At 51.5% G+C, this 14,606-nt stretch overlaps 6 protein-coding genes across 6 annotated transcripts; 4 read left to right on the top strand and 2 right to left on the bottom strand.

The window, feature by feature from the left end:
- Positions 1 to 421: 421 nt before the first annotated feature.
- EDD37DRAFT_147642 (beta-lactamase-like protein) lies at positions 422 to 2,162 on the top strand. The gene has a single exon (XM_062809644.1). It carries the CDS (start codon positions 594 to 596, stop codon positions 2,082 to 2,084), a length of 1,491 nt encoding a protein of 496 aa, XP_062667064.1. The 5' UTR covers positions 422 to 593; the 3' UTR covers positions 2,085 to 2,162.
- On the bottom strand, positions 2,162 to 3,643 carry EDD37DRAFT_147639 (histone-fold-containing protein). The gene is made up of 2 exons (XM_062809643.1): positions 3,078 to 3,643; positions 2,162 to 3,013 (listed from the first exon to the last, which is right to left on the bottom strand). The coding sequence occupies exons 1-2, from the start codon at positions 3,231 to 3,233 to the stop codon at positions 2,240 to 2,242; spliced, it is 930 nt and encodes a 309-aa protein (XP_062667063.1). The 5' UTR covers positions 3,234 to 3,643; the 3' UTR covers positions 2,162 to 2,239.
- A 139-nt stretch (positions 3,644 to 3,782) lies between these two features.
- Positions 3,783 to 5,533, bottom strand: EDD37DRAFT_612618 (P-loop containing nucleoside triphosphate hydrolase protein; the record flags this gene model as incomplete). The annotated part of the gene is made up of 3 exons (XM_062815373.1): positions 3,783 to 5,330; positions 5,378 to 5,478; positions 5,521 to 5,533. 3 exons carry the CDS (start codon positions 5,531 to 5,533, stop codon positions 3,783 to 3,785), a joined length of 1,662 nt encoding a protein of 553 aa, XP_062667062.1.
- A 224-nt stretch (positions 5,534 to 5,757) lies between these two features.
- On the top strand, positions 5,758 to 6,745 carry EDD37DRAFT_147646 (glycerol 3-phosphatase 1). Its single transcript, XM_062809645.1, has 3 exons — positions 5,758 to 5,935; positions 5,995 to 6,150; positions 6,204 to 6,745. The coding sequence occupies exons 1-3, from the start codon at positions 5,857 to 5,859 to the stop codon at positions 6,692 to 6,694; spliced, it is 726 nt and encodes a 241-aa protein (XP_062667061.1). The 5' UTR covers positions 5,758 to 5,856; the 3' UTR covers positions 6,695 to 6,745.
- Positions 6,746 to 8,851: 2,106 nt separating this feature from the next.
- Positions 8,852 to 10,203, top strand: EDD37DRAFT_147650 (uncharacterized protein). Its single transcript, XM_062809646.1, has one exon. It carries the CDS (start codon positions 8,948 to 8,950, stop codon positions 9,704 to 9,706), a length of 759 nt encoding a protein of 252 aa, XP_062667060.1. The 5' UTR covers positions 8,852 to 8,947; the 3' UTR covers positions 9,707 to 10,203.
- Positions 10,204 to 10,885: 682 nt separating this feature from the next.
- Positions 10,886 to 12,997, top strand: EDD37DRAFT_653467 (uncharacterized protein; the record flags this gene model as incomplete). Its single annotated transcript, XM_062818574.1, has 2 exons — positions 10,886 to 11,224; positions 11,276 to 12,997. The coding sequence occupies 2 exons, from the start codon at positions 10,886 to 10,888 to the stop codon at positions 12,995 to 12,997; spliced, it is 2,061 nt and encodes a 686-aa protein (XP_062667059.1).
- Positions 12,998 to 14,606: the final 1,609 nt, after the last annotated feature.

The following is a 14,606-nucleotide window of genomic DNA, read 5'->3' as shown; positions in this document are numbered from 1 at the left end:
ATCCACGATACACCACGAGAACGACGATCGTCAACCTGATGTCTGTCCGCAGCCACAGCTGGTGCAACTTCCGAGCAACGACTCGGGGCAGAATTAAGGCCTGGGACTGAAAAGGAGTGCAAACATTTCAAGTATGTCTGTGGCTGCGGATAACTGGGTTCTGGACTTAGGAACAGCAATGCACATACTGGGCTGGCAGAGTTTGCATACCATCAATGGATCCGGTCGGTTTATATACAAGGAAATATGTAGGATCACGTTAGAGCAATACGAAGTATGCACGACCAGTCACAAGGTGTAGTAATTATGCTGTTCACTTTTCCATCCAGTGACGTGAAGCTCGTCTCGTGGAGGGAAGGATGCCGCTAAAAGATCCAGGCCAGCGTGGCAAGGCTGAGGACTAACAACTCGTCATTGAGCTCCTGTTGCATACTATCGTCCTATTGCCGCCAGTCACCAACACATCGTAAAGGGTTCCAAAGTTGATGAGATAGCTGGGTACACTGTGGGGGTGACTCGACCTTCCACAGGTACACACAAGCACAACCCCTCAGCACTGGCCGTTTGAGGGTTCACCGAGAGCGACCGCTAATATGCACGAGAGAGGTCGCTTTCATCTCGACATCCCCAAATCATGTCCCTTTACCATCTCCAAAATCAGCTTAAACTCCCAATCCAGCTACGATACCTGGCTCATTCGCGAACATGACCAGTATGGTGAATATCCGCATATATACGCCAAGATATGCCAGACTTCATCACAGCACTCACGGTCATGCGATCAGCAGGGAAGTAGGGACGATACTTGGGAGACAGTCGAGAATCACGGTCAAGATGATCATGCTGCAGACAAGGTCATCATTCTCAGCGATACAGGCTGTGGAACAGAGGTTCCCAACATGACCATGACTCAATCCTCCTCTTTGGCAAGCAACAACCAAACCCCATCCAAAGCTCGCACACGCCAAAGTCCTGGCGTCTGGAACCTGCGCACTTTTCTCGAATACACAATCAACCCAGATGGGCGGATTCCGTATCTCGTCCTGACAACTCACTGCCACTACGACCACATTTTAGGACTAGCGAAGCTACCTTCGACAGCTGCTGAATCTGGCCTGGCGCCTGGGGACCAGCAGAGACATCGCCCATCTACAACAGTCCTAACCTCGTCGCACGACAAGTCCTTCGTGACACCGTACTCGAATCTCCAGAAACACAGCCTCTGCGGGTCCGTGGGCCTCGACGCACCAACATATACCATCACCTGGGCTCCGGACATGTCGGTCGTCACATGGCATCAGTCTACTGGACTCAGGTGCGGCATTCCCACGCCCATCACCGTGTTACACACTCCCGGACACACTCCCGACTCGCTGTCATGGTACGATGCAGACCTCCGCCTTCTTTGTGTTGGCGATACCTTCTATGTCAAGGAGACGGACACGACCCGTGAATCACCTTGGGGTCCCGAACCGCCGATGCCCACAATCTTTCCGTCAGAAGGTAATGTCACCGACTTGTGGCAGACACTGAAAAAGCTTCTCGACTTTGTCCAGGCGCGGAACAAGGAGCTGTCATCCCAGAAGCAGAATGTCGTACGGCGTCACAGCCACAGATGCGCTGGCCGGGATCAGTGCGGCTTCAATCACCATGACCAAGGTGACGTGCCAGAGCCTCTTTTCCGAGATGAGACGGCGAAGTCGCGCGTCGAAGACGATTGGCTCTTCGTCGACCTCCCTCGTGGGCCTCCACGAGTCCGCCTCGCAGCGGCACATACCACGGTCTCTGTCGACGCCGAAGCCGCCATCGTCTCCTTCGGTAAGTTCATGGAACGCGTTCTGCGCGATGAAATACCCAAGGTGCGAGTAGAGGATGGCGGTCATGGCGAGGAACGTTGGCTGTGGGACTATGCGCTGCAGGGTGACGGCCAGGCTTGCAAACACGGCGATGAAAGTAACGGCAACGCTTCCCCGAAGGGCGACTTGAGGTATTTGTATAGATACAGCGTCATGGCGCCGCTCAGGGTTATTGAGGAGGGGAGGAAGAACGTTCTCCTTGACGGATATCTTACTGTCAACTGGTGAGTGTTTATAGCCAAATCATAGCGAGAACGTTGGTCAGGTGCAGGAGACGTTCGGGCCATTCTTGTGACTGAAATGTCACATCAGAAGTGGCATCATCCGCACAGTGACTGACTACCTTATATTCAATGCAAAGAGTTCATCGCGACGCATCAGCATCATTCGCTCTCGTCTTCGCTACCCATCTCGACGTTTCCGTCTGGCATGAGCGCTATTCTGCCTCGCTCATCTGTGTTCACCCTCTCTTCCAGCTCTTCCGCATCATCAGCCTCGGTCTCGTCAACGTCAGCCTCGTCATCTTGATCTTCCTCGTCCTCACCAGCATCATCCTCATCTTCTTCGTCATCCTCATCATCGTGCTCCTCATCGCCCGCTTCATCCACTTCTTCGACGTCGGCCTCCCCGTTAGGCCTACTGGATGTGCCATTGCTCTTTCCCGTAGTATTTGGACTCGACCCCTGCGCCCCATTGAGCTGCTGTTCCAGCATCCTCTCATCTTCATCATCCACGTCCTCATCTCCACTCATTCTTCTGGCCTTTTTACTGCTCGGCTCGCCTCTTTCGTCCTCGGCGTCCGCATCTCCGTGACTCTCCCTGGCCTTGACTTTATCTCGATACCCCTTCCTCTTTCCCTTGATGATCTCCTCGTAGGCCTCCAACTCGCGCTCCAGACGTCCGCCCAGTCGTCCGTCGCTGCCCACGGCGCCTAATTGCATCACGCCATCCATTTCGATCTCTTTGAGGGCGTTTAGCACGTCCTGCGGCCCGATCGTCTTTTTGGATGTCTGTTCGTTGGCATGGTGTGCAAGGTAGGATATAAAGACCGTCGCCGATTTGGCGATCGCTAGTACTGCGTCTTTCTGGATTTGTGTGTTGGCCGGCAGGACGCCACGTGCAAGCCGCGAGGTCAGTGTGCGTGGGAGGAGGAGGTCCTGTTCTCACGAAGAAAGTCCTCGTCAGCTATTACGATCAACAACAGGGGAAAGTGAGACCCACGTCGATGCTCACACCGTCACCTTGCTTTCCTCCCCCTGATTGCCTTGATGGTTTGGGATGTGCATGCGTGGAGGATGTGGTTGCGTTCGAAACCATCGAGACATCGCCATTAGCGTCCGTCGGTCCTGTTGAGGAGGTGCTCTTGCGAGCAGGCATGCTTTGTTTTGGGCGTCGGTAGATGTCAACCAAACCAGAGATCGAGTCCTCCCCAACGAGCTTCGTGGAAACGAAGCGTGCTTAGCGGTGCTCGAACCCTCCGACTCGCTAAGCGGTAGTGTGTCGGGATCGCCTCCTGCTGCGCCCTCTTAAATCCCCTTCGTATACTCTCTCGCTATCTGGACGAGTACAGGTTGCAATTTCTGCCCGTCAAGACGTTGCGCGTGGGAAGTGTTGAGCGGAATACGTAGCGCGGAGAGTTGTCGTGAGTCCGCAGCTTCAGAGGGCCCAGACTGTATATAAGACGATGACTGACGGCTCGGATTACTTCACGTTGGGGAAATGTTCTGATAAAGGGCCGTTTCGCATGAGATCTAACGACGCGGTAAATTTCAAGACGCGGTCGCGAAGACACTGACGTGGGGGGAATTGATATCTGAAAGTGGGCAGCGAGTTCCTTTGCAGCAGCTTACAGTACAGCCAGCAGCACGAAAGATACACTTGAATGCAATGGAAATAGCAGGTTGTGCATATTGTGACTCCCATCGATCATGACTCTACTTGCATAGCATCTTGCGCAGCTTCATCACTTTTACCATCGCCCCAGAGTCCCTCCAACTTGAACTCGGCGGCCCATTCCTTGACGATCTCTTTCCTGTCGGCACCACTAGGCAAGGCCTTGTCTGACTCTTCCACTTGGGCATCACCCATTTGCAAGTCGTCCGCAACTTTCAGCGTGGGCGGCTCGACCCAGCCCTGTATCCTGCCATCCCGCCAGTCTGTAATCACGGTCATGGCCGCCCCGTGGAGATTCGGAACACCCCCTTTTCCCAGTCTGCCTCTCTTGCGTGCCACTTGAACCAAGAAATCCGTCGTCCTGTCACCCTGGCCGAACGGCCCGAGCGCAACGACTCCGTAGTGTCCCAGCAATTTTTGAGACAGCGCCTCTGACGTCGACAATCTCTGCAGCAGCAATGTCACCGCTGGAATTGGATCAGTGATCTGGTTCGGCGGTAGGGCGTTAAGAAGGATGAGTCTAGCTTCATGTTCGGCTTTCCGTCGCTGTCTGTCCTCTTTGTCCTCGCCGTCCACAGTTGATGGGAAGACAATACCCGGAGAATCCAGGATTTTCAGTTTACTATCAATTTTAACCTCCCTCAGACTGGTCGTGACACCAGCTTCGGAGCCGACTGGACACGCGAAGCTCTGTGTGCCCTTGTTCAAGCGGGATGTCAGGGCGTTGATGACAGACGATTTACCGACGTTAGGATATCCGATGACACCAACAGAAATGGCTCGTTTCAGTTGTTTCGAGGCCGCGTACGATTTGAGGGACCTCAGTAATGTTTCCGAGGTGGCTTTGAGGGTCAATTGTTTGTGGTCAAAGGTCTGGGCGTTAGAAGCCGGTGTTGATGCTCTCAGCGGGATCGTGGGAAAATATCGTCGAAGGTGCGTCAGCCAGCCCTTGAGCACTGGTGCGGGAACCAGATCGATCTTGTTTAAAACCAGGATCAGCCGCTTCGAGCCCCCGTCGGCAGTCATGATCTGCCGTTCGACCTCGCGTGACCGAGTACCCTCGGGGTCTCGAGCATCCAGCACGTATAACACCACGTCCGCAGAGTCCAGGACTTTTTTGAAGATCTTGTCGAAGGCTTTGCGTGACGAATCCGGATTTCTGTGGTCTGTGGCCATAGTCTCAGAGAGTTGAATACCACCTGCGTCCGCGTCTTCATCGTCTTCCGCAGCCATGTCACCCTCAAGGCCCCCACCATCATACTCTGCGGCTCGAGCCTGAGCAGATGCGACCAAAGCTGCTAGAGGATTTGTATTGCCATTGAGTTGGTCGTCGTCCTCGTCCATAACATCGTCAACTGAATCATCGTCTTCTTCCTCTTCCATGAGGTCATCTTCGTCGACGTTGCCTGTATCGTCTTCTTGTCTGCCCTTCTTCTTGTCTTTTACCGCATCCCGTAGTCTCTGTGCATTTTCTGCTTTCTGTCTCTTCTTTTCTTCGATTTCTTCAAGTAACTTCTCTTTAAATGGGAATAAGTTGGGAATGCCGGGGTCCTTCTTCAGACGAGACTTCCATTGAGGATTCTATATCCTGTCAGATAACAACGAGTCGAATGCAGAAAGCGACGCACCTTTTTCGATTCTTTCCTCGATTTCCTCTGTTTCGCTGCACTCGCCTTTTCGATTTTATGCCTTAGTCGTACAGGCACCCGCTTTGACTTTGAGACTGCAACTGTTAACTCGGCTCACCACCCTGGAGCCTCAGTACACTTACAAGGCTTCACCATATTGTGACCTGAACACTGATGGTTGTATGGTTGCGTTGTGAGTCTCTTGTATTGAAGTTCATCGCCTATGGAAAAAAAGTTCCACACCGCATGCATTTGGTCGGTAGATCTCCGGCTCAAAGAATTTATCTTGTCGCGGAAAATGCGGTACCCTCCAGGTCTGGTAATGCAGCCGGCATCCCTGCGAAATAAAGAGGACCTCATCGGTATGTGAAGAAGCAGGACTCCATTACTACATAAACCAGGCTACTATAGATCATATCAAACTGCAGGTTTCATTATAGCACGACGATATTAGCTACTTGCGTTGAATCTTCGAAAACATGGGGTCAATCGAAGAATCTTCATTTTCTGCATCTCCTGAGATCTTGACGGCCAATGGACTACTGTTTGATTTTGATGGTAGGATTTGCACCACACCTCCACGTTACGAAAGACCCATGCTCATTGACCCTCATCAGGCACCATTATAGATAGCACAGAAGCCATTGTCAAACACTGGCACAAGGAGGCAGAGTCAATGGGAGTAGATCCAAACGTCATACTGGCTACATCACATGGCAGAAGAAGTATCGACACCTTCAAGATTCATGATCCCTCCAAGGCCAATTGGGAATGTAAGGTTATCTCTCCGACAGGTTCCACAGCCAGAAAGCTAAAAGTCTTACAGATATCAACCATCAAGAAAGTTTGATACCCAAGTTATTTGGAAAAGATGCAGTCGAGATCTCCGGTGCTCGAAACCTCCTCGAGAGCCTTGAAGCAGTCAGTGCGCCCTGGGCTGTAGTGACTTCTGGTACGCGGGCTCTCGTGAGTGGTTGGATTGACGTTCTCAAACTTGCGCACCCACGCTGTCTGGTGGTGGCAGAGGACGTCGACGAAGGGAAACCTCATCCTGCCTGTTATCTGCTTGGTCGGAAGAAACTGGGATTGTCCGAGAACTCTCACATGATTGTCCTCGAAGATGCTCCAGCTGGTGTCCGTGCAGGCAAGGCCGCTGGTTTCAAGGTCATCGGACTGGCGACGACGCATTCCATTGGTCAACTAGAGGAAGCGGGGGCCGACTGGATTGTGCAAGACTTGCGGAGTGTGACGCTGAAGAGCTTCGCCAACGGTCTGCTACAAATCGAGATCTCCAACGCCCTGGTCAATGCACCCTGAGATAGCGGGACCGCTTCTACATCTTCAACATTGAGCATTTCTGAGCACGGCGTACTGTCTGGTCCTCAAATAGGGAATAGCGAAGGTTGTGGATAGATGGCCTTACATAGAAGAATTTAGACAACGGCCTGAAGCGGTATCGAGGAAAGAGCCGCACGATGAAGAAAGCCTCTCGCGCCACAAAGCGATACGGCGATCTTCTGATCGACAAGCACCTTGCTCAGCAAAGTAGTAGGGTGCTGTACGATCGGCCACTACCGATGTTGCTGTGACGAAGTTCAAGAGGTGATCCCCAGCTTTTGTGTCGAGGTCATGTGAAGAGGTCGCGGATAGTACGGTGAGTGGGCGACGATGCAGAGCTGGTACCTTCATGACGCATCGATTTATTGGGTCGTCCACCGGTTCCAACACCGTGGACGGCCGTTCAAACAATGCGCCTAGAAGCTGTACAACGTGGGAACTAGGTAAACACCCCTGATTATCAACCGCATGGTGTTCCCTGCTCCTTTAGCAACAAAGAGCTAAAAAGACAATGCTATTGTCAGAGTGACCATACTGCAGTCCGCACGAGCAACAACAAAACGTCAGGCGGCAGTCGAACAGGTGATGGTCTGACAGCGTCCTGGACAAAGCGTAGCGTTGGTGGTCAGTGCTCTGTTGAGTCTAAGATCAGCCGTTGCAAATGAAGCAAACGGCCCTTTGCGCGGTGGAGAAGATGGAGATAGCAGAGTTTCGCCAGCATGGGCAGCTCGTGACGGGCTGGATCGGTCGGCTCTATCCTGCAGCGGGACAGGGTTACTCAGAGGTTTTCCAGTCATGGTGGTTCCCCTTTCTGCAGCTCGACATGAAGGATCAATGGCTTGAAAAGACCAATGTGACCTTGGAGACAAAATGAATTCTAAGGAATTCTGTTGTCAGCGCCACCTTCTCAGCAGGTTTGGAAGATTTCCAAAATTTTGATACGGCGAGCTTATCGCGTAATGATGTGTAGACTTATCATGAGCCACACGAAGGACCTTCAATATGCCCAAAAGAGTGAAGGGTTGAAGAAGAACACGTTATCTTGTGGAGGCATAGTCGTACAGAAATCTGGAAAGAGCAATAGGCCCTGCGTAACGCTGATTGGATGTGTGGCGATCCAAGGAAAATTAAAAGGGTCCAGAGCGAAGCCCGGCCCAATATGTGCCCAAGTCGTAGCTCGGGTTGATCACTCGAAGAGTGTGCAAGTTGCGCAAGGTTTGTGTAAAAAAAAGTCCGAACCTAAGGTAGTTTGCTTATGGCACATGGAGAAAAGGCCCGACGGTTACGTGCCTTCGAGTGAGTGATATGGGAGGATCAAACCGAAGGCCGTGTTCAAAAGACTCGCCAAAGACTCACCATGAGAAGTTCGGAAGGCAACTTGAATTCGCCTGTAGTTGGCGGATATGCTTTCGGAAGCACTAAAAATAATGCCCCGATGCCGCATAGGAAATTGCTGTCTTTGATTTTGTACACCCTTCTCCCTTGCACATGTAAACAGCTGGGCTATGTTGTGTGTATGCGCCTCGGGCTCTTGGACTGCTTGGTACAACTTCGTATCTGCATCCAAGACTCGAGTGTGTCCCTTGAGCTGCCTTAACTTACCTTGTCGCGTCGGCTGGTTGGTGGTATGATGTAGGAAGGGCGTTTACCAATTATCGGGACCCAGTAAGCTGCGAGTCTTGAGATCAGCGTGTAACGGTCTGGCTTGAATGGGTAGTACCTAATTGGTGACGCTGTACGGAGTACTGGATATGTGATGGCTGAATTTCGGGGTGTTTGATGAGTGGACGGGTAGACCAGGATCGTGTGTCTTGTCTGTGCATACGTGGGGTGCCTTTTCAGCTGCAGTCAAGGCCGGAAACCCCTCCGCCACCACTGCAGGTACCAAATTGTGTTGTGCATCTGGCCAAGATCACTGCCTATACCAGGACGACGAATCTGAAATTAAGTGGTCGGAGAAACAACATGACGATGCTCGATGTGCAAGATGGAGTGATCGTCGTGAACATTTCGCCACCTTCACCAATTTGTGCACCATGATAACGGGCAAGTCTGATAGTTGCAATAGTAAATTGAGGATAGCCTCAACTCTCAGAATGATTAACTGATGATCGATCGTGACGCTGTTGGCTGCATGATAGGTCGGCGCAAAGAGAAGACATTATTCTGCGAGTTGTAAGGCCCGTGGGTAATCTGCAAGACCTTCCAGCTTATCGGGGATTTCCAAGCAACATGGTGAACAATGACGGCGCCTCTTGCTGTCTGGGCATGGACATGTCATGTGATGACAGTCACGGATGGGCGGCAGTCAAACTTCAACGCCCTCGGAGCAGTCAGACTCAGACAGCATGTCGACAAGGCAATCACTGCAAAGTTTGGCCGCTGACAGCTGGCGAGATCTCAAATTTCAGACTCTGTTCTTGTGCATGTTGTTTTGGTCCAGCTCATCTCCGTCTAACAAACATCTGCCCTCAAACCACCTTTTGGACTTTCGGGCAACGGGCATGCCGTCAACCTTCCTGCTTTGGTGGGTTTGTGCCAGAAGAGGCTTTTCTAGGCCGAGACTGCCGACAAAACAGGTTAGATTGGATCCAGGAGGGTGACCTGTGGCCTGAGACCGGCAAGGATACTCGTCAAGCACTGCTGCAGGTCCAAAACCCTGGCCCTGTCAGACAGTGGAATTGGGGCTCGCTAGGGCATAACTGGCTCTTCTCCACTGGTGCAGGTGTCTTGTTTGACGGCGTGTGCAGTGTCCTGCATATTCTGAAGTGCTGTTCCTGCATTGGCGTCAACAGATCCCTCCAATCCGCCCGTTTTGACGGACCGGAAAGTGAGAATATGGAGGATGGCGACAGCGGTCTGATACGCAGTGAGGGTGATGAACGTAATTTTCTTGCATTTTTTTGTGAGTCAAGGAGCGATTTCAACGGGGAAAGCGGATATGGCTGGAGACGAGTACCCAGCGTGATGACGGGGTTGCAGCCTGACTGATGCAGTCGTGTGATGAAAAGACGCAAGACGCAAGATCTACCCTGGTAGGCGTTGGAAATGGATGGGAATGACCTGACCAAGCGCCTCTTTTTTCTTTCGTTTCCTCATCTGTTCATGTCTGTTCTCTCACTTACCCATGCCCTGAGTTAGGAGATGCCTAATCGCTGCCCATCCACTGCTGCCGTGCGCCTCTGCCGCGGCTCGTTCGGGGAGGATTGAGATCTTGTCTTGTTTCCTTCAAGCGCCTTCTCCATGGGCGCAAAATGCATCAATCGCACAGAGGCTCTCAGGCTCGTGGGTTCCACCGTGACCTTGATCTTTAGTGGCTCGTCTCTTCCATCCAAGCTCCATGTTTAGGCTTCGGCCCTCGTAAGTCAAGTGTCAGTGCCCCCTGTCACTGTCGTCTAGGCCTCCACTCGCCTTCATCTCTGGTACCTGCTTTTGTGTGTCTTGCCCATCTCCACTGATTCTGATCGTTCTCTTCTCTCTTTCGCTCGCCCATCGGTGATCACACAGAAGACGCAAGAGAACAAGAACACCCGCTCGGCGTACGCACTGATATCAAACTCCATGCGCACAGGACGTGCGCATCTGGTTGCTCCAGCTGTTTCCCTGTCACCACTCCCACCGACAAGGTCAACTTTCAAAAGGGATCTCTGCCTTTCCTAAACACATCCGAGACCCCGGCTCTACCATTCTGATCACTTTCCCATTCTCCTCGAGACATCCATCATCCCTTAGGCTCCTGTATCTCGTTAATTCTCGCCTCCTCCCTCGCGAACGCCGCCACCTTTGATTCTAAAAATCCCTGACCTCATTCAATCCTACCATACTACACTACTCCCCATCGCCGCTATCTCTACACGATATCGCAGCTATATCTAGCATCAACACACTCCGGCCATCGAGCGCAATATTGCTGTCAAGGCTGGATTGAGGTGCTTGTGGTCTTCTGGGCCGAACCGCCGCCTGAGATCTTTGTTGCGACTGGTATTGCCTTCCGACCAACCTGATCAAAACTTGCATTGCGCATCAGAGGCTTCCTTCCTTACACTACTTCTGATCACCGGACAAGTCACAACAAATCTCCGAAGCTGAAATGCGCTACATCTGACCAGTCTTCCATCTACCCAACGTGCAGAACTAGCCAAGGGTTTCGGCTCTCGTCAATCGAATACCATGGAGTACATGCAGGAATCCTTTTCCTTTCCGACTCAGCATCAACCTCAGATGTACTACCAAGCGATCCCATACCCGTCCTATGTAGTGCATCCGCAACAACAGCAGCTCGACGACTTCTATGCCCGGTATGCCGCCAATGAGTATGCAGACTTCATGCCACCTGGTATGATGGCCGATGAGTTTGGGCCGGAGATGGAAGAGATATCAACACGCCCTAGGCTTACCAAAGAGCAAGTTGAGATATTGGAAGCTCAGTTCCAGGCCAATCACAAGCCCAATTCTCAGGTCAAAAGGCAACTCGCAATCCAAACCAATCTGAAATTCCAGAGAGTCGGAGTGAGTAATTGTTAAGCCCCCGTAATGTCTACCGTGTTTAACAACAGACAGAATTGGTTCCAGAATCGACGGGCAAAAGCCAAACAGCAGAAGAGACAGGAGGAATATGAAGCTCAGAAGACTGGGGATAACCCAGAGTCAAGAGGGAGAGAGTCTGTCAGCACACCCAGAGAAAATGCCTCGCCTACTCGTTCCATATCACTCTCTCCGAGAAAAGAATCGGTCTCGACAGCCCAGAGCACACCATCGCCGGTCAAGACCACTGACAGGATCAAAGAAGCAAGCTGGGCATCCCTACGGCGAGCACTTGGCCAAGGAAAGGCTGCCCAAGTCCAACAAATACCCCAGCCGCAACCCACAATGGCTCCTCCCGGGCTGCCTGCACAACCGATGAGCATTCAGCTTCCAATGCGCCCGATCTCTCATCACCTTAGTGCATCAGCGCCAAGTGCTCCGCCAGCATGGACTGCTGCTGGAGCTCCATATCCTTCGCCTGGCGTGCTGGATCAGGCCTTTGACTTTGGCTTCGACGACAAAAATGGGGCTATTGACACATCTGATCATGATGATCTCGCCATGGATCCACTTTCAGATTTCATCCACGATTCCTTTGTGGTTAGTCCGACCGATCTAGAAGGGTCTTTGGAAACTCCGAAAGGCATCGCACACCAGCACAATGATCCTGCGGCCGGCTTACCGTCCCCTGGACTGACAATGCCAGAATACCCTGACTCCAGGCGGCATTCTAGTGCTGTAACGGAAGAACTTTCACACAACTTTGGTAATTTCGCATTAGCCAGCAGCTCACCCACCCACGCAGGAGGTCGACGTCCTTCAGAACCAATACGATGTCCGCCGTCGGGATCACTGGATATTGCTGCACGCAGAAAACGGCCTCGGCCTGCGGCATTGACTTCGACAGCTCTTCGAAGTCGATCGTACGGCGCCATGACATCGGTCTCTCCCACGTTCCGTCCCAGCATCACTACTCCTGCAGTACCTCATACTATCCGCCACGTCAAGTCGGCCGGTCACAGTCTCAACTCACGGTATGCTGGGGTTCGTAAGGCGAGTTCGGCACAAAGATCACCCATGTGTGTCTCGACTTTTGCTGAGAATGAAGCCTTCAATCAGCTGATGGCGCAACAAGCTATCAATGTCCAGCAACTGATGGACTTGCCTGCGCCGATGCTGTCGCCTGATATGATCTCAAATAGCCATATGACGGATCCAGAAAAGAACCCTTTCTTTAACCAAGGCGCTGACATGTCGGCGTCGTTCTCATTGCAAGCGGGTCAGGGTCTTTCAATAAACACATCACCACCGATCACGCCGTTGCCTTCGGATTTCATGGTTCGAGGTGCATCACAACAATCTCATGCTCCACCTGCTTCAGCACCTCCGCAATATGCGTCGTTTCCAGAATTCACACCTCCGTATTCGGCAGGACCAATGACAAACAGCAGTTGGTCCGATGCACTAACTTCACCAGAGGTTCCTTCTTTTCCTCCCGTCACATATGTTCCATCTCTGGGCTACCAGCGGCATGCAGATACCCTTTCTGGTCATCTTCAGCAATTCGTTTTGCCTTCCGATACCACCACAGAATTGGACTTTGATGCTCAGCTGGATCGAAAGAAGACGGAATTCTACATTCAAGAATTCCCCAACCAGAAAGAAGAGCATGCTAACATTGCTCAACAGCTTGCCCAACAAAAGCCGAAGAACTATGTGTTCGCCAATACCGCCCCTCAAGATTATAACGGCGAGTAGGCAATTAGTGCGATGGGATGGAGAATCTGGTCTCATTCTTGCACACCTGTTTCAAATGTAACTTACACATTGTTTATTTTGTTTTTGTTGCTCTGAGCGTTTGTAATATCATGGCAAGGCATTTTGTTCTTTGGGAGATGATCATCCAGGGAATGATTATCAGGCAGGGGGCATGAATGGGAACATGAACGGTTCACGAAGGCTAGAAATGGAGATTCCGGCAACGACTTCTGCGGGAATGTCTTGAAGGAACAACCACGTTTGGCAGCATGAATAGGATGGCATTATACGACTAATTAGAGGCACCTATGAGAAGAGGAAGGGAATTGCCTCGGTAGTTTTGACACGGTGTGAAGGGATTTTTAATGGCATCGCATGGGCCTCGGGGCGAAGGAGGAAGTGAAAGGAGAGCCATGTTTCATATTCTGTAATCCGATTGCAACGATACCTAGCACCATGGTTTAAGTCAATGAATACTTTATGGCATGTAACAACTGTCCTTAAACACTGCCTCTCATGTAGTCATACCTACCTGGTAGGTACCTGGTATCTATGTCATGAATTGACGTCGTCTATCAATCAGACAAGGCAGACCCCTTCTTGCCAAGCCTTTTTGACGAGGCTGAACAAGGCTGACCCCTTTCTATTGCAACTTCTATATCGTCATGACTCTCTCCGCTTTCCGACCTTCCATCCACATAACTTCTTTCTGGCGTCGCCCATGCACGGTACACGATCGATTTCCCAGCTCCCCGGATTTGTCCCATACCCGATACGGACTGAACAGGTACGATCTAAGCGACATCGTGGTTTCGCGTGGTTGTGTGGTCCCTTGTGTCGACTACCGCCCTTAGGTACAGTTCTATACGACCATGTACCGATGAGATATCATGAAATGGGTTATGACAACGAGCACAATGTCTTTTCTGGTCTCTTCAGCCGAATCTCTGGATCAGCTCCTCAAGGTACGGTTCGGGCAGTCAAAAATTTATTGTCTTCTTGTGCTGATTGCGTTTGTCCGTGTTCAATGTTCCATGTCATGACACAATTCATCCACTTTTTCCCCCTTCGGATGGACCTCTTCTGAATGGCCCCCCAGACCTGAACCATATTTCATCAATTGGTCTTTGTGGTGCGGTAACCTTGCATCACATCACCTCATTCCTTCCGGCTTCTGTTTGACTCATCGAATCTTCCCGAAAGCGGGAATGAGTCTACATGGAATGCTGCCAATGGCCAGTCATGACGTTCGCGAGTTTGCTTCTTTGGAGTAACTATGGAAAGTTTCAATGTCCACTGGCAAGGCCCCCGGCAATCTCCAGAGATCAAGATCTACTAGCTGGCTGTCCATCGATCGGATGGAGTCTGATCGGATGTCTTGGTGTCTGGTTTGAGCATGTCCTTTCGTCAGAGGTGTGGTGTCGTGCTTGCCTTGCCCTTGCAGCTTTGCCCTGGCCCTTTTGTTCTTTGACGTCAAAACGGTAAACCACGACGTTGGTGCCTGGGTGGCATGATGCAAAGGACCAACGAAACGTGCAGGTCATGAATCATCAAGCACAATCTCCAGGAACTCAACGTCCCGAATCCATGTCCTCGTGGTGTAAGACGA

Source organism: Exophiala viscosa (assembly GCF_022695815.1).
Source record: "Exophiala viscosa unplaced genomic scaffold EDD37scaffold_11, whole genome shotgun sequence".
NCBI lineage: Eukaryota > Fungi > Ascomycota > Eurotiomycetes > Chaetothyriales > Herpotrichiellaceae > Exophiala > Exophiala viscosa.
The sequence above is the reverse complement of the archived record's forward strand: the minus strand, read 5'-3'. Positions and strand labels throughout refer to the sequence as shown.

What these genes read in the sequence shown, in the direction of transcription:
- EDD37DRAFT_147639 (XM_062809643.1), bottom strand. Translation starts at nt 3,233, where the DNA reads ATGCCTGCTCGCAAGAGCACCTCCTCAACAGGACCGACGGACGCTAAT. An exon ending in GTGACGGTGTGAGCATCGAC is followed by an intron (nt 3,014 to 3,077) that starts GTGGGTCTCACT and finishes TCGTGAGAACAG; the next exon opens with GACCTCCTCCTCCCACGCAC.
- EDD37DRAFT_147646 (XM_062809645.1), top strand. Translation starts at nt 5,857, where the DNA reads ATGGGGTCAATCGAAGAATCTTCATTTTCTGCATCTCCTGAGATCTTG. An exon ending in ACTACTGTTTGATTTTGATG is followed by an intron (nt 5,936 to 5,994) that starts GTAGGATTTGCA and finishes GACCCTCATCAG; the next exon opens with GCACCATTATAGATAGCACA. An exon ending in CTCCAAGGCCAATTGGGAAT is followed by an intron (nt 6,151 to 6,203) that starts GTAAGGTTATCT and finishes AAAGTCTTACAG; the next exon opens with ATATCAACCATCAAGAAAGT.
- EDD37DRAFT_147650 (XM_062809646.1), top strand. Translation starts at nt 8,948, where the DNA reads ATGGTGAACAATGACGGCGCCTCTTGCTGTCTGGGCATGGACATGTCA.
- EDD37DRAFT_147642 (XM_062809644.1), top strand. Translation starts at nt 594, where the DNA reads ATGCACGAGAGAGGTCGCTTTCATCTCGACATCCCCAAATCATGTCCC.